The 22,974-nt window shown below is 46.8% G+C and overlaps 1 protein-coding gene across 2 annotated transcripts in view; it reads left to right on the plus strand.

Annotated features, from left to right (window-relative positions):
* LOC143768949 (bone marrow proteoglycan-like) overlaps positions 1-22,974 on the plus strand; it is a 52,090-nt gene that overhangs the window by 19,765 nt on the left and 9,351 nt on the right. For both annotated transcript variants that reach the window (XM_077257555.1, XM_077257554.1), the window contains exons 3-4: positions 14,547-14,681; positions 15,540-15,645. In XM_077257555.1, coding sequence (XP_077113670.1) covers positions 14,547-14,681; positions 15,540-15,645 — 241 coding nt within the window. The remainder of the gene's footprint in view (positions 1-14,546; positions 14,682-15,539; positions 15,646-22,974) is intronic.

The raw sequence follows: 22,974 nt of genomic DNA on the forward strand, positions 1-22,974 counted from the left end.
ACCATACAAACAAAAATACTCCAAATTGGTCTGCCATAAATCTATCCCGCGACCTACGATGATCCCCAACTCTGCTACATCTGGATGCCAAGCTGAGCAGAGAATACAGTATACTATAGAAAGTGTGGATTAAATCCTCGCTGCCGCAATAATGATGAGGTTCCAGTTGATAGTAGACTTAAAACAGTGGTTTATTCAACACGTTTTAAGTCTACTATCAACTGGAACCTCATCATTATTGCGGCAGCGCGGATTTAATCCACACTTTCTATAGTATACTGCTTCATATGGTCGGTGACCGGCTTGTGGATCTGCGGCAGCCGAAATCTTCACATGCCTGCTTTCAGCTTCACCAGGTGAGCGATTCGCTTGGTGATTCCTCCATTCTTTTGTGAGATAAGACCCTATTTGCGCTTTGTGTCTCCCCTTTTCCCTTCAAATATGAGCAGAGAATACAGAAATATGACCGCTCAGCATGGTGGCTGGAACACACTGACAGTAGCATAAGAATGCAGCTGCAGTGACGATCGGTGACATCCCCCTTTTTAATAACCAGGGTTTCCTCCAGGCACTCCGGTTTCCTCCCACAATCCAAAGACATACTGATAGGGAATTTAGATTGTGAGCCCCATTGGGGACAGCAATGATAATGTCTGTAAAGCGCTGCGGAATATGTTAGCGCTATATAAAAATAAAGATTATTATTATTATTATAAAAAGGCTACGCAGACAGCTGTGCACTGTTATTAAAAGTCTGTGAAGATCCATGGATATTGGTCCCTTCCCAGAAAAATAATACCAGCAGGTTATTAAAAATAATGGGAGTCCCACTTTTTTAAAAAAATTATTAGCTATTTACATGTACAGTAAGTACACACACTGCACTAATTATATATGTCACTGACATCTTTCTATCTATTCTATTCTGACAGTTCACGCTGTGAATTTATTGTACTTGACTGAATGTTCGTATGAGATAAGTGTGTAAAAATTGGATGGCACAATCATGTCCGTGAGCCTTGTGATTTTTTTTTATCACACTCATTAACTTGCATTTGCAAGTCTCGTCAGATATACGAAGCCACTGCTGCAATTTTTTTCTCAGTCAGATCCGAGCTGAGAAAAAAAATCACAGGTAAGCACTAAATCAGTGAATAGCATTGGTCAGAGTGCAATTGAGTTTTTTATCCGATTGAATTAATCCAATTTATATGCAGATGAGTATGAGCCCTAAGGGTTAAATTAGTAGCACCACTCCAGAAAAGAAACTAAGAGAATCTACAACCAGAAATAAAAAATAAACTAGAAATCTGCATTAAAATATGCAAATTGCCTCTTAGAACTTAAACTCTAGCACCAATTATTGGAAGTGGCAATCATAAAAGTCAATATGGACCAAATAAAACTTGTTATGTTAACCCCTTCCTGACATCTGCCATAAATTTATAGTGCATTTTGGGTGCATAGATCGCTGCTGCGTAACTAGTCAGATTCCATTGTCATTCACTGATAAAAGCATTGAAAGATTTGTCTATCACAAGTCTTTCTTTTATTTACAGTTGTGCTCAAAAGTTTACATACCCCGGCAGAATTTTTGCTTTCTTGTTTTTTTTCTTCAGAGAATATGAATGATAACGCCAAAAAGTTTTTCTCCACTCATGGCATTTGTGCAGTAATGGCTTTCTTCTGGTGACTCCACCATGGCCCCATTTTTCTTCAAGTGCCTCCTTATTGTGCATCTTGAAACAGCCACACTGCTAGTTTTCAGAGAGTCCAGTATTTCAGCTGATGTTATTTCTGGGTTTTTCTTTGCATCCAGAAAATGTTTTCCTGTCAGTTATAGATGACATTTTTGTTGGTCTACCTGACCGTGGTTTTGCTTTTACGGAGCCCCTGATTTTCCATTTGTTAATCACAGTTTGAATGCTGCTGACTGGCATTATCAATTCCTTGGATATCTTTTTCTATCACTTTCCTGTTTTATACAGTTCAGCTACCTTTTCCCATAGATTAGTTGATAATTCTTTTGCCTTCCCCATGACTCACAATCCAGAAACGTCAGTGGCTGGATGAAAGATTCAAGGGTCTGTCTGGATCCCAGAAACTCACTCAGCTTTTATGCACACACGCTGTTTACAAGCAAACAGGTCTCAGGTGAGGATATTACCTTTAGTAGCCATTCAAACCCATTTGTGTCAACTTCTGTGCATGTTATCAGACCACAATCACCAGGGTATGTGAACTTTTGATCAGGGTTATTTGGATGTTTTAGGTTGTCATTATGATTTAAAAAGAGAAAACACAGTAGTTTGACAATAAATGGCTTCACCCAACCACTATCCATGAGTGGAGAAAAAGTTTTGGTGTTATCATTCATATTCTCTTAAAAAGGACAAGAATGCAAAAACTCTGCCGGGGTATGTAAACTTTTGAGCACAACTGTAAAAAAAGAGGGAGCAGCAGCAGACTGGTGATTTTTCTAAACGTCACCTATTGGCAAAATTGAGCAGAAATGTCTCTAATGCGCCTTAAAATACCTCACATTATGGCAAAAGTAGGGTTCGAAATTCTGGCTTACTGGTATCAGGCATGCAGGTGAAGGTGCAAGATCTTGCTTGGTATTGCAAAATCTTACTCTTTGCTCTAACCCATGACGCATCCTTCACTAGGTAGTTACCGAATGGTAATATTATTAGACAGGTTACTGTTTGGTAACTGCTTAGTAAAGGATGTGGCATTGTTGGGTTCATGTAAAAAGCGAGATCTTGCAATAACATGCGCTTTCAAAGTGAGGAGTTCTGCAGAGCTTTATGGTCTCCATGCCAAGACTCCACAACCTAAAATTTTGTACCTGACTTTTCCAAGAAAGTCTTTTTTTAGGTGGCATTATAGACACTTCTGGCCACTTTTTGAAAATGAAAAGGGCATCACTAGACATACTCTTTAAGTGCTTTGATCTAGGGAGGTGTACTCATCCATCGTCCGCTGCGATGCAATTGTTTGCTGCTGATTAGTGTTGAGCATTCCGATACCGCAAGTATCGGGTATCGGCCGATATTTGCTGTATCGGAATTCCGATACCGAGATCCGATACTTTTGTGGTATCGGGTATCGGTATCGAAACAACATTAATGTGTAAAATAAAGAATTAAAATAAAAAATATTGCTATACTCACCTCTCCGACGCAGCCTGGACCTCACCGAGGGAACCGGCAGCGTTCTTTGCTTAAAATGCGCGCTTTTCCTTCCTTCCGTGACGTCACGGCTTCTGATTGGTCGCGTGCCGCCCATGTGGCCGCGACGCGACCAATCACAGCAAGCCGTGACGTAATTTTCAGGTCCTTCTAGGCATTCAGTATTTTAAAATTACGTTCCGGCTTTGTGATTGGTCGCGTCGCCCATGTGGCCGCGACGCGACCAATCACAGCAAGCCGTGACGTAATTTTAGGTCCTTCAGGATTTTAAAATTACGTTCTGGCTTGTGATTGGTCGCGTCGCGGTCACATGGGCGACGCGACCAATCACAAGCCGTGACGTCACGGGAGGCAGGACACGCGCGCATTTTAAAATGCGCGCGTGTCCAGCCTCCCGTCACGTCACGGCTTGTGATTGGTCGCGTCGCCCATGTGACCGCGACGCGACCAATCACAAGCCAGAACGTAATTTTAAAATCCTGAAGGACCTAAAATTACGTCACGGCTTGCTGTGATTGGTCGCGTCGCGGCCACATGGGCGGCACGCGACCAATCACAAGCCGGGACTTCACGTAAGGAAGTAAACGCGCGAATTTTAAGCAAACAACGCTGCCGGTTCCCTCGGTGAGGTCCAGGCTGCGTCGGAGAGGTGAGTATAGCAATATTTTTTATTTTAATTCTTTCTTTTACACATTAATATGGTTCCCAGGGCCTGAAGGAGAGTTTCCTCTCCTTCAGACCCTGGGAACCATCAGGGATACCGTCCGATACTTGAGTCCCATTGACTTGTATTGGTATCGGGTATCGGTATCGGATTGGATCCGATACTTTGCCGGTATCGGCCGATACTTTCCGATACCGATACTTTCAAGTATCGGACGGTATCGCTCAACACTACTGCTGATGGCTAACCTATGTTTATATTTCTATGAAGCAGAGCATGTCACTGTATTCATAGGAGATAGGTCATTTAAAAATGTTCTAAAATACTGAAGTATTGCAGTGTATTGTACAAGGAGAAGTTAAGTCTAGAGATGAGCGGTGTTCGAGTTCGCCAATTTCAAATTCGAGGTGTTTTGGGCAGTGTTCGAGTCATTCGACGAACCCGAACAATTTGCTTAAAATTCGGCTGTTCGAGTTTCTGTTCGATAACTGTTCGTTCACCAAAAGCCTAGCTTGATTTGCACATTAAAACTGTTTATCATTGTTAATGGACTCTTTCAGTGTATAGTGGGTGGGGGGGCGGGGGATAGATCTGTGCTGAAATAACGCCGATCTCCATTTTTTTTTTCTTTCCCGCATTTACAGAGGGGCGGTGCAGTCTCTCAGCCTATCAGCAGTGTGCACACACACAGCAATGTGCATGTGATGCAGACAAGCAAGGGCATGTGTCATTGGCTGTGTATGTCACATGTCACTCCTTGCCCAATGAGAACCAGCCATTTGACCCGTAGTCACCATTTCCTCACTGCTGCAGCTTAGTGTTAGACGGCACCGCTGCTGCTGTGGGAGCTATACAGTCAAAGAGTCTTTTTTTCGCCAGCGAATTTTCTGAGAGATAGGTTTAGGGAGTCGGGAGTTGGGACTAGTTGTAATATCAACCCTTTTCAGGGTAGGTTACAGCAGTTCATAGCACTGTTTGCCAGGCAGGTCTGAGCCAGTGCTGTGCAAGTGTTAGTCACAGCATTTGGTGTAATCTAGCTCAGCCAATCCTTTTGGGCTAGTAGCATTGTCTGATAGTCATCTGAGTAGCCCGCCTGAGAAGCTAGCTACACCGCCTGTGTATCTCAATTTTTACGGCATCTAACCCAGTAAATCGTTTTGGGGTTTTGGGCTTAGTAGCAGTGTCTACACGTCAGCAGAGTAGCCTGCCTGTGAAGCTAGCTACACCACCTGTGTATCTCAATTTTTACTGCATCTAACCCAGTAAATCATTTTGGGGTTTTGGGCTTAGTAGCAGTGTCTGCACGTCAGCACAGTAGCCCGCCTGTGAAACAAACTATACCGCCTGTGTATCCCTATTTTCACTGCATCTAATCCAATTGATAGTTTTGGGCCTAGTAGCATCGTCTGCACGTCAGCAGAGTAGCCCGCCTGTAAAACAAACTATACCACCTGTGTATCTCTATTTTCACTGCATCTAATCCAGTTGATAGTTTTGGGCCTAGTAGCATTGTCTGCATGTCAGCAGAATAGCCCGCCTGTGAAACAAACTATACCGCCTGTGTATCTCTATTTTCACTGCATCTAATCCAGTTGATAGTTTTGGGCATAGTAGCATTGTCTGCACGTCAGCAGAGTAGCCCGCCTGTGAAACAAACTATACCGCCTGTGTATCTCTATTTTCACTGCATCTAATCCAGTTCATAGTTTTGGGCCTAGTAGCATTGTCTGCACGTCAACAGAGTAGCCCGCCTGTGAAACAAACTATACCGCCTGTGTATCTCTATTTTCACTGCATCTAATCCAGTTGATAGTTTTGGGCCTAGTAGCATTGTCTGCACGTCAGCAGAGTAGCCCACCTGTGAAACAAACTATACCGCCTGTGTATCTCTATTTTCACTGCATCTAATCCAGTTGATAGTTTTGGGCTTAGTAGCATTGTCTGCACGTCATTAGAGTAGCCCACCTGTGAAGCTAGCTACACCGCCTGTGTATCTCAATTTTTACGGCATCTAACCCAGTAAATCGTTTTGGGGTTTGGGGCTTAGTAGCAGTGTCTGCACGTCAGCAGACTAGCCCGCCTGTGAAACATGCTATACCGCCTGTGTATTTCTATTTTCACTGCATCTAATCCAGTTGATAGTTTTGGTCCTAGTAGCATTGTCTGCACGTCAGCAGAGTAGCCCGCCTGTGAAACAAACTATACCGCCTGTGTATCTCTATTTTCACTGCATCTAATCCAGTTGATAGTTTTGGGCCTAGTAGCATTGTCTGCACGTCAGCAGAGTAGCCCGCCTGTGAAACAAACTATACCCCCTGTGTATCTCTATTTTCACTGCATCTAATCCAGTTGATAGTTTTGGTCCTAGTAGCATTGTCTGCACTTCAGCAGAGTAGCCCGCCTGTGAACAAACTATACCGCCTGTGTATCTCTATTTTCACTGCATCTAATCCAGTTGATAGTTTTGGGCCTAGTAGCATTGTCTGCACTTCAGCAGAGTAGCCCGCCTGTGAACAAACTATACCGCCTGTGTATCTCTATTTTCACTGCATCTAATCCAGTTGATAGTTTTGGGCCTAGTAGCATTGTTTGCACGTCAGCAGAGTAGCCCGCCTGTGAAACAAACTATACCGCCTGTGTATTTCTATTTTCACTGCATCTAATCCAGTTGATAGTTTTGGTCCTAGTAGCATTGTCTGCACGTCAGCAGAGTAGCCCGCCTGTGAAACAAACTATACCGCCTGTGTATCTCTATTTTCACTGCATCTAATCCAGTTGATAGTTTTGGGCCTAGTAGCATTGTCTGCACGTCAGCAGAGTAGCCCGCCTGTGAAACAAACTATACCCCCTGTGTATCTCTATTTTCACTGCATCTAATCCAGTTGATAGTTTTGGTCCTAGTAGCATTGTCTGCACTTCAGCAGAGTAGCCCGCCTGTGAACAAACTATACCGCCTGTGTATCTCTATTTTCACTGCATCTAATCCAGTTGATAGTTTTGGGCCTAGTAGCATTGTTTGCACGTCAGCAGAGTAGCCCGCCTGTGAAACAAACTATACCGCCTGTGTATCTCTATTTTCACTGCATCTAATCCAGTTGATAGTTTTGGTCCTAGTAGCATTGTCTGCACGTCAGCAGAGTAGCCCGCCTGTGAAACAAACTATACCGCATGTGTATCTCTATTTTCACTGCATCTAATCCAGTTGATAGTTTTGGGCCTATTAGCATTGTTTGCACGTCAGCAGAGTAGCCCGCCTGTGAAACAAACTATACCGCCTGTGTATCTCTATTTTCACTGCATCTAATCCAGTTGATAGTTTTGGGCCTATTAGCATTGTTTGCACGTCAGCAGAGTAGCCCGCCTGTGAAACAAACTATACCGCCTGTGTATCTCTATTTTCACTGCATCTAATCCAGTTGATAGTTTTGGGCCTAGTAGCATTGTCTGCACTTCAGCAGAGTAGCCCGCCTGTGAAACAAACTATACCGCCTGTGTATCTCTATTTTCACTGCATCTAATCCAGTTGATAGTTTTGGGCCTAGTAGCATTTTCTGCATGTCAGCAGAGTAGCCCGCCTGTGAAACAAACAATACCGCCTGTGTATCTCTATTTTCACTACATCTAATCCAGTTGATAGTTTTGGGCCTAGTAACATTGTCTGCACGTCAGCAGAGTAGCCCGCCTGTGAAGCTAGCTACACCGCCTGTGTATCTCTATTTTCACTGCATCTATTCCAGTTGATAGTTTTGGGCCTAGTACCACAGTTTGGCCACTCAGTTCTGCTCGGTTTTCATCCATCGGTTGTTGTGCCAACAACTTCAGATACAGAGTTGCCAATTAAGCACTAAAATGAGTGGCAAAAGGCCTGCTGCTGGTGGAAAGGGGAATAGGCATGTTGGAAAGGGAAAAAAAGGTTGTGTCCGTGGGGTAGGTGGTAAAGCAACAGTAACATCTGCAGAAGAAAGACCATCTTCCGGCCAAAGTAAGATGTCTACTTCTTTTCATGGACAATCTGATATGATCCCTTTCTTATGACCATCGCTACAAGCATCGCCAAAAATTTCAGATGAGGCACAAAAACAGCAGCTGCTTGAACGGATATCAAGTGCTCGTTCAAGTGGGCTCTCCTCCATGTCAACTTCAACATCACAACTACTCCAGTCCTCAGAGTACCCCAATCGCACTTGCTTCCTCACAGCTCCCAAGTCTCCAGCTGCCCATCTGAGCATGGGGTAGCACACATGGTTGAGTCTGTAGAGCTGTTTACGCATACTATAGCCTGGGAATCAGAGGTCTGCTCCAGAGCTTCTGTGAATCCAGATGAGGAAATGATCTGCACTGATGCCCAGAATCTTTGTGAGTCGTATCCAGGCCCAGATGAAGAAGGTTCTGAGCATAATGTAGACCCTTGTTCCCAAACTGTAACTCCTGTTGGTGGAGACAATGAGGAAGATGATGATGAGACTGAGATACCTGATTGGAACTAAAACTTGACTTTTCAGTCGGGGCAGGAAGGGGTTGGCTCTGAGGACGACAGGTGTGAGAACACACAGGATGATGATGACGAGGTTGTAGACCCCACTTACTGTAAACCCCCAGTCTGCCAGTCCATGAGGTCAGCAAGGGAGGTGGAGGAGGATGCAAGTGACGAGTCTGACGATGAGGTACCGGTGCGCCTTCCTGGACAGAGACGGAGTACTGGAAGCACGTCAACAACTGCATCCTCAACCCCAATTGTGCCTCAGACCAGAAGTCATGGTGGCTCTTCAGGTCGCACGGGCTCTAAGCCTTGCATAGCCTGGGCATTTTTTGACATCGTAAAGGATGACCCAACTCATGTTGTCTGTAAGATTTTTCAACAAAATCTCAGTAGAGGCCAAAAAATCACTAGCTTGAGTACTTCATGCATGAACCATCACATGGATATGAGGCATAAGTTGCAGTGGGAAGCTCACTGTGCTACAATGCGGCCTAGTGGGCCGGGTCAACCACCGTCTGCCCCATCAAGTGCATCCGCATCCTCTTCATCCTCTGTGACTGTGGAGACAGCAGTTGCACATGGTTTTGGAAGCAGACCTTCCACCTCTTTACCCGCAACAGCCAGTGTGATTGGCAGGTCATCAGGACATTTGCAAGTGGAAACACCTGCTGGTGTTGAGCGCTCTCCGACATCAACACCACATTTTGATCAAGGCAACATAACATCTCCTTCCTGCACCTTCCTCACATTCCAGCAGTTTGCCGGGGACACCCTACTCAACTCCATCTAGCACGGCAGCCAGCCCTTAGTCCCTCAGATGTGGACAAGTAAAAGACCATTTCCTCCTAGCCATGACAAAGCTAAGAGGTTGAATTTCTCCATCTGCAAGCTGTTGGCTACAGAAATGCTGCCTTTCTGCCTGGTGGACACAGAGGATTTTCGAGACCTTATGTCCGTCGCAGTGCCCCAGTACCAGATGCCCAGTCGCCACTACTTCTCAAAGAAAGCTGTGCCTGTGCTACACCAGCATGTCGCACACAACATCACCGCTTCCTTGAGAAACTCTGTGTGTGACAGGGTGCATTTCACCACAGACACTTGGACGAGTAGACATGGACAGGGGCATTACATGTCGGTGACTGGGCACTGGGTAACTACGGCGACATCAGGAGAAGGGGCTGCTGTCCAAGTCTTGCCGTCCCCACGAGTTGCTCGTCGATCCTCTGCCTCTAGAAGTTCCTCCACTGCTTCTGCCTCCTCAACCTCCTCTCGGTCCTCCACCTGCACCCAAAGCCTGTCTGGTAATGCCACCCGCATTGTAACTGCGCAGAAGGAATCCTGCATACCTCCTCACTATGCTGTCACCAGGGCTCAACGGCATCAGGCAGTGTTTACATTGAAATGTCTGGGAAATGTGAGTCACAGAGCTGAGGAGTTGTGGTCAGATCTATAGACCGAGTTCCATCAATGGTTGTCTCCACTCAACCTCCAGCCAGGGAAGGCCGTGTGCGACAATGCTGCAAACCTGGGTGCGGCCCTTCGCCAGGGCAATGTCACACAAGTGCCTTGTATGGCTCACATTTTGAACCTGGTTGTCCAGCAATTTTAATCCCACTATCCCGGACTAGATGGGCTTCTGCAGAGGGCACAGTCGCTGTGTGCTCACTTCTGCCATTCGCATCCCGCAGCTCGACGACTTGCATCTCTACAGAAGTCGTTGGGCCTGCTAGTTCACCGGCTGAAATGCGATGTGCCCACACGGTGGAATTCAACTCTGCACATGTTGCAGTAACTGTGGCAGCACTGACGAGCCCTGGTGCAATACGTTATGACGTATAGCCTGGGCCAACGAGATCAAGAGGTGGGGCAAATCACGCTGCAGGAGTGGTCTCAGATCAGGGACCTATGCACCCTTCTGCACAGTTTTGAAATAGCAACGAAGATGTTTAGTGCTGACGATGCCATAATCAGCATGACCATTCTGGTAATTTACATGCTGGAGCACACCTTACACAGTGTTCGGAGTCAGGTGGTGGAACAAGAGGAGGATGAACAGGAGGAATCGTATGCAGAAGGGATCATATCTCCAAGGTCAAGAAGGTTGGCAGCACCAAGGCGGCTGGCATTGGAGGCTGGTGGAGAGGGATTACCGAGGGCGCATGGTAGCAGCCAAACTGTTGAGGAAGGTGCAGGAGGCGAGGAAAAAGTGGAGGACGAACTGGCGCTGGGCATGGAAGACTCATCAGATGAGGGAGACCTTGATCAAATTTCTGTTGTGCGAGGTTGGGGGGAGAGGGCAGACAATGGAAGCATGATTCTCACCTCGCCACCACCAAGACAACAAGGACTTGGTCTTCCTGGATGTGCAAGACACATGAGTGCCTTCTTGCTGCACTACCTGCAACATGACCCTCGGATTGTCAGAATCCGAGGTAATGCCGACTACTGGGTTGCCACACTCTTAGATCCCTGGTACAAAAGCAAATTTGGCGAAATAATTCCTGCCATAGAAAGGGATTCACGCATGCAGGAGTATCAGCAGAGACTGTTACAGAATCTAACATCTCCTTTTCCACAAAACACCAGTGGTGCATGTAGTGAATCTCTGAGTTCTAACTTGCCAACTGTGGGACTATCGAGTCATCACTCAAACCGTAACAGTAACATCGTATCTGGTGGTAACAGCAATTTTTTCCAATCTTTTCAAGATTTTTTTAGACCATCCTTTGCAAGGCCACAGGAGACAAGAAGTCTGACGCACAGCCAACGCCTAGAGAGGATGGTACAAGAGTATCTCCAAGTTAACATCGATGCCATGGCTGTGGAACTGGACCCTTGCTCATTTTGGGCTTCCAATCTTGAAAAATGGCCTGAGCTCGCCACTCATGCTTTGGAGATCTTGTCGTGCCCCGCAGCCAGCGTTCTCTCTGAACGTGTGTTCAGCGCTGCTGGTGGTGTGCTGACAGATAAGCGCACGCGGCTGTCCAGTGACAATGTAGACAGACTAACGTTCATCAAGATGAACAAATCCTGGATCCGCAAGGACTTTTCTACCCCTGTGTCATCTTGGGGAGACTAAAAGCTTGATGATTTTTGAAAATCACCTCACCAACCGTTTTAAAAAACTCTGGCGAAATTGATCCCACTTAAGTGGTGTCTGTGGCCGAATTTTTGGAAAAAATGGAGACTCTTTGATTTAGTCTCCTTGCTGAGTTTTACATGATGTTGCCATCGTCAATTCCAGGTGGGTGGGGTCGTCTGCAGAGTTGTTTACTCATACTATGGCCTGGGATTCAGAGGTCTGCTCCAAAGCTTCAGTGTCTGCTAGTCAGCAGAGTAGCCCAGCCACCCACCGCCTGTTTACCTAAGTACTATTTTTAACAGCATCTGGCCTAGGAAATCCTTTGGGGCCTAGTAGAATTTGGTGCTACTCAGCAGCATACTTCACCCATGAAGCAAGCTACACCGCCTGTTTACCTAAGTACTATTTTGTAACGGCATCTAGCCCAGGAAATCCTTTTGGGCCTAGTAGAATTTAGTGCTACTCAGCAGCGTACCCCACCCATGAAGCAAGCTACACCGCCTGTTTACCTAACTACTATTTTGTAATGGCATCTAGCCCAGGAAATCCTTTTGGGCCTAGTAGAATTTGGTGCAACTCAGCAGTGTACCCCACCCATGAAGCAAGCTACACCGCCTGTTTACCTAACTACTATTCTGTAACGGCATCTAGCCCAGGAAATCCTTTTGGGCCTAGTACAATTTGGTGCAACTCAGCAGCGTACCCCACCCATGAAGCAAGCTACACCACCTGTTTACTTACCATTTTCTAATGGCATCTAGCCCAGGAAATCCTTTTGGGCCTAGTAGAATTTGGTGCAACTCAGCAGCGTACCCCACCCATGAAGCAAGCTACATCGCCTGTTGATCTAATTACTAATTTTTAACTGATCTAGCCCAGGAAATCGTTTTGTACCTAATAGCATTTTGTGCTACTCAGCAGAGTACCCCACCTATGAAGCAAGCTACACCGCCTGTTTACCTAACTACTATTTTTTAATGGCATTTGGCCAAGGAAATCCTTTTGGGCCTAGTAGCAATTTCTGCTACTCAGCAGAGAACCCCACCCATGAAGTAAGCTACACCGCCTTCTTTCTTTCTCATTCTAACCCCTCGGCTCTGGGGTGTCCAGTCTCCCTCCAGCTCTCTCCTTCTCACAGGTGGACTACCACGTGTTTTCACACTGTGGCGAAACTTTTGGGCCCAGGCATAAGAAGTCGTCGAGGTAATGGATAATATGTGCTGCCTTACAAACGTCCATGACGACACATTCGAGGAAGCAACTAAACGCCTCAAATAGTGAGCAGGATATGGAGCACCCCATGGGCAAACAGCGATCTATGTAGTATGCTCCTTCACAGAAGCAGCCCAATGGGAGGACACTATTCGGAGGCACAGGTAGTAACTAGTGTTGAGCATTCCGATACCGCAAGTATCGGGTATCGGCCGATACTTGCGGGTATCGGAATTCCGATACCGAGATCCGATACTTTTGTGGTATCGGGAATCGGTATCGGGATTAATATCAATGTGTAAAAGAAAAAATTAAAGTAAAAAATAGGGATATACTCAGCTCTCCGACGCAGCCTGGACTTTACCGCCGTAACTGGGAGCCGTTGTACCTAAAAATGCGCGCTTGAAGGGCCTTAGATGACGTCACGGCGCTCTGATTGGTTCGTAGCGGTCGCGTGACCGCTACGCGACCAATCACAAAGCAGTGACGTCACCTAAGGTCTTTCAAGCGCTTGAAATACCTTAGAAGACGTCACTGCTTTGTGATTGGTCGCGTAGCGGTCACGCGACCGCTACGCGACCAATCAGAAGCTGCGGTCACGCGACCGCTATGGACCAATCAGAGCGCCGTGACGTCATCTAAGGCCCTTCAAGCGCACATTCTTAGGTACAACGGCTCCCGGTTACAGCGGTAAAGTCCAGGCTGCGTCGGAGAGGTGAGTATATCCCTATTTTTTATTTTAATTCTTTCTTTTACACATTGATATGGATCCCAGGGCCTGAAGGAGAGTTTCCTCTCCTTCAGACCCTGGGAACCATACAGGATACCGTCCGATACTTGGTGTCCCATTGACTTGTATTGGTATCGGGTATCGGTATCGGATTAGATCCGATACTTTGCCGGTATCGGCCGATACTTTCCGATACCGATACTTTCAAGTATCGGACGGTATCGCTCAACACTAGTAGTAACCGGAAATCCCCCTCAATGTCTGTTTTGGCCATTAGGGGGCCCCTTCCCAACTTCTTGACCCACCTGATTGCCTCGTCAAAGGAGGTACAGTACATAGTATGTACGTCGATGTTGTCGTTTACTGACCTGCCCTCTGGATATGACAAATGGTGGATTAGTCTGAATATTTTGGATTCATTTTTTGGCACAACTCCCAATGGGGGTACCACTACGTCTTCTAAGGAAAGTGTTCTGAATGGACCCGCCGCCATTCTACCTAAAGATATTTCTTTTTTTTTTTGTCAAGACGTCTGGGTGTTGGTAGAGTGAATTTAAATTTTTACTCCAGCCTTTCTTAACTTTAGAAGGGCATGACATGCCTATATCTGTGTCTCCTCCTCCTTTTACTCCTCCACCTCTTTTCGTTTCGCATGACTATGTGTAGTTGTGACTTTTCCATGTGTTTGTTGTGTCTTCTGAGCAGTTTGTCAGCTTTTGGACACCTTTTAAGGTGTTTTCTATGTGTTTTCTATGTGTTTGTATGTGTTTGTGTTTGCCTGCCATTGGTTTCAATGGGGTTCGACGGTGTTCGTCGAACAGTTCGACGAACAGTTCGGCGAACATCTCCCTGTTTGACGAACCGAACCGAACCCGAACACTAGGGAGGTGGCTCATCTCTAGTTAAGTCATCTAACGGATCTAAAAAGGTATGCAAAAAAAGTAGAAAAAATAAAAATAAAAAAGAATAAAGAAAAATACATGCTTAAATTAATGTTTTTCAGTTGCAAAAAATAAATGAAAACAATTATTTTTAAAAATAGCATATTTTGTATTGTTGCGTCCATTAAACTCTGATCTTTGAAAAGGTAGCTTTATCCCAGATAATAAACTCCATTAAGAAAAAGAAAATATCTACAGTAGATTGATATTGTCATTTACATTTTTTATATTTCCTTTTCATAGGAAATCTGTCGTTGTCGTAGAGGAAACTTGAGCTCCACTCATAGCTGTACAGCAAATAGCAATCTACAACAATACCTTAAGATAAATGCTAGAAATTTCAGCTATGTTTGGATTGGTGTTTGGAAAAATACATTGGTAAGTGCAACATCATTTTCTATATTTATGGTATTTCCTAATGAATGTTATAATTTCCATGGGATTCCATTGAAACAATTAATGTGGGACACCCTACTAAGGCTTGGTAACGCCATCATGCCTCTCCTGGAACAGTTCTGTCTGACACTTGTTACCCCATCCTTGCAACATTGATATTAAAGAATAGACGCCATATACCTATTAATGCACATATGAAGGAGAAATGGAGCTAGTCTTGGCCCGGACATCCTTCTTAAGGGACCTACACCATCTCTATGGGATGTCTTTAGTGCTATACTCGCCTTTTGCATGACAGACAGAAGAACATTCTAGGTTAGACTGACAGATCAGGCAGTTGGGCATTGTCAATTAGGGGTCTCCCATTTTTTTATGTTCTGCTCCCCCTCCATTCTCAATGATATTTTGTAGAGGCTCATTAGAGGTTTCAATACAAAAGATAGGGCCTGGAGCCAACTATTGTGGCTATGTACATGTGTTATTTCCTGAAACAATAGCAAGTTAAAAACTAAAAAGCTCCAGTGGCCAGTGTGCAAATTCCTTCCTTCCTTCCTTCTCTCCTTCCTTCCTTCCTTCCTTCCTTCCTTCCTTCCTTCCTTCCTTCCCTCCCTCCCTCCTTCCTTCCTTCCTTCCCTCCTTCCTTCCTTCCCTCCTTCCTTCCTTCCTTCCTTCCCTCCTTCCTTCCTTCCTTCCTTCCTTCCTTCCTTCCTTCCCTCCTTCCTTCCTTCCTTCCTTCCTTCCCTCCCTCCCTCATGGCCCTTACTACCTCAGGGCCTAGAGGATTCTTAGTCATCCCCAGATACAGTATAAGGAGATAATCAATCATTGCTTAATTTCTAGTGTGACCCATACAGCACTGTTGATGGAAGTAAATTGAATTATGCCAATTGGGCTTGTAACCAGAACAAAACAAGTGGACGTTGGTGTGTTGCCATGTGTGTAAACAGTAAGTACAGTTGAAGAATATCATGACCACATTTTTATTATACAGTATATGTTCCCATTCTTAACGAGATTTTCCAATTATGAGTTTTTCATCCCCATTGGCTTCCACTAGGTTAAAGTGAACCTATCACAAATTTTTTAAGTATTTAACTTAAAGGCAAAAGTAAAAATATCAATTTGACAAATTATAAACAATAAACTCCCTTTCTTGGCACAAGCCTCTCATTTATTTGAGCCGACTTCAGCTGAAGTCTCCTCCAGGGGATTCCCCAAGCCCCTGTGCTCTGATGACGTCACTCTCCCATGATGCATTGCACCAAGGGAAAGTGAGCAGCAGTCTGCGCTCTGAAACTAATGCTCAGCTAGGGGTGAGATGCAGAGCAGGATCGATGGGCTGTTATGTACATTGGTAACTATCCTGCCAGTGATAAGTAGTATCACAGCGATCCTGCTCTACATCTGCTGGGACAGCAAAATCAGTTTTGTGTCTGCCGATGTCCTGTCCTGTGTAGAGCGGGTTTTAAACAAAGTGGGGCCCTGGGCAAAAGTTTAAAGTGTGGCCCCAAATGCTCACATATTTCCCCATCACACAGAAACATTTCTGTTGTATTTACATCTGCTGATTTCAGGCCGTTAAACGAGCACAATCGACAATATTGAAGTCTTTGACACTTGTTCCCAAGTTTCTTTACACCGACTTAGGAAGAATGATGGGTACAGATAGTCCTTGATACAGTATAATGTATGTCCCACATAGTATAATGCACTCCCCATGGTCCTTCATGGAGTATAATGCAGCCCCCTCACAGTATACTGCATCTCCCACTCAGAGAATACTGCAGCCCACATCAAAGAGTATACTGCAGCCCCCCCCCACAGTATAATGCAGCCCCCCCACACACAGTATACTGCAGCCCCTTCAGAGTATAATGCAGCCCCCTCAGAGTATAATGCAGCCCAGTCAGGGTATAATGCAACCCTCCTCAGAGTATAATGCAGCCCCTCAGGGTATAGTGCAGCCCCCACCCACACATTATAATGCAGCCCCCCTACACACACACTATAAAGAAGACACACACAGTATAGTGCAGACACACATACAGTATAATGCAGTCCCCCTCACACAGTATAATGCAGCTCCCCTATACACACACAGTATAGTGCCACCCCCTCCCACATAGTATAATGCAGCCCCCACACGCACAATATAATGCAGCCCCCACACACATAGAATGCAGCCCCTCCACACACAGTAAAATGCAGACCTTCTGCTCCTCTTTCCCCACCCTGCTCCAGGCTCTGCTCCAGTCTCATCAGCCCCACTGCTGGCACAGCATGGTACACGATGATATGACATCATCATGCACTCACTGAGTCAGAAGAAGAGGGGGAGTGATGTGAGAGGGAGCGTCAGATGATGCTCTCTCCACCATCACTGCTTTGAACTGGATAAGTTGAATGCACAATGCGGGGGTGAGCCTCACAGCAGCCGTGTGGTGTGCCGCTATTAGTGGCACGCCACTGGCTGCAGGACCCTGGAGGTGTTGTGGGCCCTAGGCAGCTGCCTGGTCTGCCTGCCCTTAATGCTGACCCTGCTCCCTCAATAACTCATCAGGCAGTGAGCTGGAGTGCTGCCCTTGATTACCTCCTTCCACCTCCCTCTTCTGTGATAAACCTTGCATGATGTTCTTACTGTAGGCTTCCTATCCCCACACACTGTCCAGCACTGAAGTTCATATCTTCTAAAGACTCCTGCAGCCTTCGGGCTAGTGATTGTGCCCCTCAACCACCGTGACAGCAAACAGAGCTGAGAGGAGGGAAACAAAAACTACCTAATGCAAGATGCTATGTGCCAGACAAGAGAGGTTTTTATTAATTTCCAGTTTCTGTATATGGCCAGTGTATGTGTAATTGTGTGTGTATATACATGTCAGATGTTTGCATATATGTGGAGAGTGCATGCATGAGTGTACAGTGTATATAAGAACTGTATGTAAACATATGTGGAGTGTGTGTATATAATATAATTATATATATTGACACAGCACAATAGTGGAAATAATTTCCATTGGAGTGTTGCCTCCCCTCTATTTTTCCTATACTTGGAGGCTTTTGGCTGGTTGCTTGGGGAAGTATTGAACCCATGACTGCGTATCCCAAGATTGGTCCTTCAAGATGCCACATAAAGCCTACCCCTGACCACCTTCCCCCAAAATATATTTCTTACCCACAATTAAGACGCGACAATTAATTCTTTGGATAATTTGGCCACAGCGGCCACTTTATTAACAAAACAAACATAAATAACCATTTATACATTTGTATAAAAACTTGAGGTGAGGGTTCTTGGAGCTAATAAATCTGGCCCCCAATAGGCAAAAGCCCAAAACAACTTTTAAAACGAAAACCTTCTTTACCCTCAGCCGTAACCTCCAGCTCAAGGGCACCATGTAACCCGTTTTTCCGGGCAAACAAAACCCCAAAGCTCCCGAGGTAAACTCCCTGTCCAGAGCCAGTAAACCAAATCCAGATCAGCCCCATAAAACACCAACTCCAAGAACCCCGCCCCCGCCAACCACGAGCAGCACTGAACACCTCAGGCTCGCGAGTGCCCCACCACCGCCATGGCTCTCTCAACACCTTCCTGTATAGCCAACATCCACAAGTCCATACCAATATCGTTCAAATGAACGCCATCAAGCCTCCAAAAATTTCCCACACCAGCCTCCAATTCAAAATGCCGAACTGCCACATCCCCATTCCGGGAGACAAAGCTTGCCACGGCCCTGTTCAGCTTCACCCGGGCCCTATTGATCCCCTTAAGGGAACGTACCGCCCTCCACATTTTCCTGGGCACGATGTCAGACCAAACTGTCACCATTCCTGGAAAGGATACACACAATCTCAAGAAATCAAAGCGGATATCCCGAATCAACTCTCTTACCGGCTTAGACCCCAAATCATTCCCACCCAAATGCACCACAACAATGTCTGGGGAACGATCCAATCTAGCAGCGCGGGCAAACTCGGATAGTATCCTGCACCACAACATGCCCCGAAAACCCAACCAACGAACCAACACCTCATCTCTCTTAAAACCCATTTGCCTACCATCATGCCTAGCATCCGCACGAATCGCACCCCAATGCACAAAAGAGTGTCCAAATATCCAGGCCAGCAGTGGGGTCCGACCTGCAAAATACAACAACAATTGATAGCCACCAAACCAGTAACCAACATCAATGTCGAACATAAGACAGGTACCAATTAGACACCCATCTGCCAATGCGCTTAATAACTTCTGGACCCAAACCCAAACCAGCAGCCTCAGATGCCACCCCAATCCGAAACGAGTGTGACCCAAAGGAAAATGGGTCAAGGCCTAACGACGTCAGCCCTTTTCTCAATACCACCGTGAACTGAAACCGCAACAAAAACTCACCTTGTTGGTGCCGCAAAAGTGGGCCAGACCTGCCAGGCCACAATCCCCAATAATCCTCCAAACACCGATGAGGGCACATCAAACCCCCAACCACCTTCCCCAAAACTACACATTTCCCTTTACCCAACTGATCGGTCTTTGACCGCCTAATCCAAAAAGCGATTCCACCAGCCCAAAATTCCACATCCTCTGCAAACAAACCCCCCGCTTTAAACCGATTAGGGGACACCAACTCTCCAAGTCTCAATGCCCCGAAAAAGGCCAATGAAAACGCCAACCGAAACAAGACAGCCTCGAAATGAGAACTACAAAGACCCCCCAATGCCTCCCCCAAACGCTCCAACGTCCCAAAAGAAATGGGCTGCCGCGCATCGCAAGTTGACGAACCCTTCCGAAAACCTTTCAACGCCTGCCGAATCAAGAAATCCTTAGTAACATCCACGGAACCCTGAAGCTTGAAACCAAAAGCCAAACCAGATATAAATTTATTCAGCCTTGACACCGACCAACCCCATTCCTCCGCCGACCCAATCAAAAACAAAATCGCCATCACCTTGTCACCATCAGAATCAACCGAACCCAACTGCTCCAACCACCCTTTCCACATATGCCATGATGATTCGTAACCTGACCACGTCCTTCCCGACACCGAGGCCTGTATCAACCGACCTCCTCGTCCGCAACAATCCGCCACAAATGAGAAGGGCATGGTGTTCCTGCATCCTCTGCTTCTGGAACCAACTCCCGAAAACGCTCCCACTGAAAACAAGACAAAGCATCGGCTATAGAGTTTTGAACGCCGGGAACATGCACCGCCGAAATCCAAGTATTCAACTCCAAGCACCGTAACACTAACTCCCGAACCAGTCTGATTACCGGGGGAGAGGAAGACGAAAGACTATTAATCACCGCCACCACGCTCAAATTATTGCAATGGAAACGTACCCGCCTATCCTGAAACATACGACCCCAAATGAACACCGAAACCACAATTGGAAAAAGCTCAAGCAATGCCAAATTTTTTGTTAAACCAGTTTCACACCACCAATCCGGCCATCCGCCAACACTCCATTTACCCGCACAATAGGCCCCATAGCCAACACTGCCAGCTGCGTCCGTAAAAATTTTGCAATCAAAATCATTCAAATCTTCCTGTTGAATCAAAGCCCGGCCATTATAATTATCCAAAAAATGCCGCCAGATGACTAAATCCTCCCTATGCTCCTTAGACAATCATATGAAATGATGTGCGGACCTCACACCCGCAGTCGCCCTGGACAAGTTTCTGCAAAAAATTCTGCCCATAGGCATGATACGGCACGCAAAATTCAAACGCCCCAACAGCGACTGCAATTCTTTAAACGTAACCTTGCCCAACTTTTCACATCTCAGCACCTCCTGTCGTAACCCCAACAACTTCTCCTCTGGTAACCTGCACTCCATCCTCTCTGGGTCTTTGAGAATACCCAGAAAACTCAAAACCTTGCAAGGGCCCTCCGTTTTTTTCCCGCTCCAAAGGCACACCAAACTGTCCCGCCACCCATTCTATGCTAGCCAACAAATTCCCACACAACAAAGAATCCGGCGGGCCAACAAACAAAAAATCATCCAAGTAGTGGATGACAGACGGAATTTGGGAAACATCCCGAACAACCCACTCAAGAAAAGTACTAAAAGACTCAAACAACGAACATGAAATCGAACAACCCATAGGCAAACACCTATCCAAATAAAACCCCCCGTTCCAAAAACATCCTAACAATGGGATACTATCGGGGTGAACCGGTAGCAATTGGAAAGCCGACTCGACATCCGTCTTAGCCATTAAGGCACTGGCTCCATACCTACGCACCCATTGTACCGCAGCATCGAAAGAAGTATATACCACCGAACAAAGCTCCTCAGCAATGCCATCATTAACTGACTGGCCCTTCGGATACGACAGATGCTGAATCAGGCGGAACTTGTTAGGCTCCTTTTTAGGGACAACCCCCAGAGGCGAAACAACCACCCCTTCCATTGGTAAAACGCTAAACGGCCCCACCATACGCCCCAACTCCACCTCCTTTGACAATTTAGCCGTAACTACATCCGCCTGTAAATTAGCCGACCTCAAATTCTTTTTTGAAAATGGGATAGTATGAGCCGGATGAGGAATCCGAAAACCCTCAGAAAACCCGTCCCATAGTAGCCGCGCCTTTTCCCGATCTGGATACCTACTTAGATAAGGGGCCATCCTTTGAACCTTCACTTGTGTCACCCCCTTGACCGCCTCCCACTGCTGGTTTACCCCTTGCTTTTTTAAAACATTTGGCCGCTCCATGTGAGGCCCCGCTGCAGTGAGAACAGACATGCTTGAACTTGCATGTACTGCCATATTTGCATTGGCGGTCATTAAACTGCCAACACGTTCCTGTTTTGTCCTTAGCCCCTTGTGACCCCTGTCCCCCAGCTCCCTGTCCCGACTGCTGACCGCTACACCCTCCCCCCCATGAAAGGACTGCCCAAACAGCGTTGGAGCCATAACTTTCAACCACAACCCTATATCTTTTTGATCCCATTTTATCTCGGGCCTGACCGCCTTCCTTTGCCGAAACTGCTCATCATACCGTAGCCACGCCTGCCCCCCGTACACTCTGTATGCCTCCCCTATAGCATCCAAGTAGCAAAACAGGCCCGAACAGTTCTCAGGAAACTTTTCCCCAATAACACTCGCCAAGATTGAAAACGCCTGCTGCCAATTCACAAACGTCTGCGGTATTAAACGCCAGCGACTCTTTTCTTCCTCCTCCTTTTTACTATCCTCCTTCTTACCCTTATCTAGATTAAACTTCTCCAAAGGCAAGAGGGAGAAAATCTCCACATATTCATCCTTCCAAATTTTTTCCTTTCTTTCTTTCTTTAAATGAGCCCCTAACGGCCCCTCAAAACACACATAAACCTCTCCCTTAGCTCTATCATCCAGTTTAATCGTATCCCCTTTTTCCTTTTCCATTTGAACCGACACTGACACCCCTGCCGCCGACACTTGCTCAATGCCACTCGCCCCATCAGACCCCACTACCACCCCAGCACCCTTACCAGACGCCGGCAACCACGCACCTACCGGAGATGACTGCGCACTATCAGGCCCCCCCCATCCAATCTCCGCAAAATCATACATACAGACATACCCGCCAAAAGCTCCCTGACCCCCGGAACCCCAACAGTGCTAACCCCTCCTCTCCCTGCCAGATCATCCCCCCCATACCATCTCTCCCCAGACCGTACTCCACAATCCATCACCGCAAAAGAATCAGCCTCATACTCACGAAGCTGCCCAGCTGCCCACCAGCCGTGCAATCACCAAAATCGCGTGGATCACTCCCGGATCCGGAATCCTCCGCGCCGCTGTGTTGCTCCTGGCCCGCGCCCCTGGCCTCCTCGTCACCAGGGGGGACCGGAGCAGATGAAACGGACCTCTCCCTCGACCTTCTGGGCGACCTGGACCTGGCGGCTGCCAGCCCGTCTCCAGGCCTGTCTTCCTGCTGGGCCCTGCCACGGGCCCCAGCATCTGCCGAACTGCGGCCCCTCCGAACTGGGCCAGGCTGGGGGGTTGAGGTACGCCTGCCCGTCACCCTGCCTCTTGAAACGCCGCCCCTGCCAGGCACCTGGAGTGGGTCAGACCCCAGGTTACCCGCCGCCGGACCGCTGCTTCCATCGCTGCCGGCCCTCCGTGCCACCGCTGCTCCCTGAGGGCTCCTCGTCGTCGACGTCGCCAGCACCAGAGCAGCTGACCGTGCTGCTCCGCGCCGGGTAACGCTCCTGCTCACCGCCGCCATGTTTCGCCCTTGAACCAAATCCACTCCAGGTACTTCCGGTGCGGCCCGCGCCTCACTTCGGGCCTGC

Source organism: Ranitomeya variabilis, chromosome 4 (genome assembly GCF_051348905.1).
Source record: "Ranitomeya variabilis isolate aRanVar5 chromosome 4, aRanVar5.hap1, whole genome shotgun sequence".
NCBI lineage: Eukaryota > Metazoa > Chordata > Amphibia > Anura > Dendrobatidae > Ranitomeya > Ranitomeya variabilis.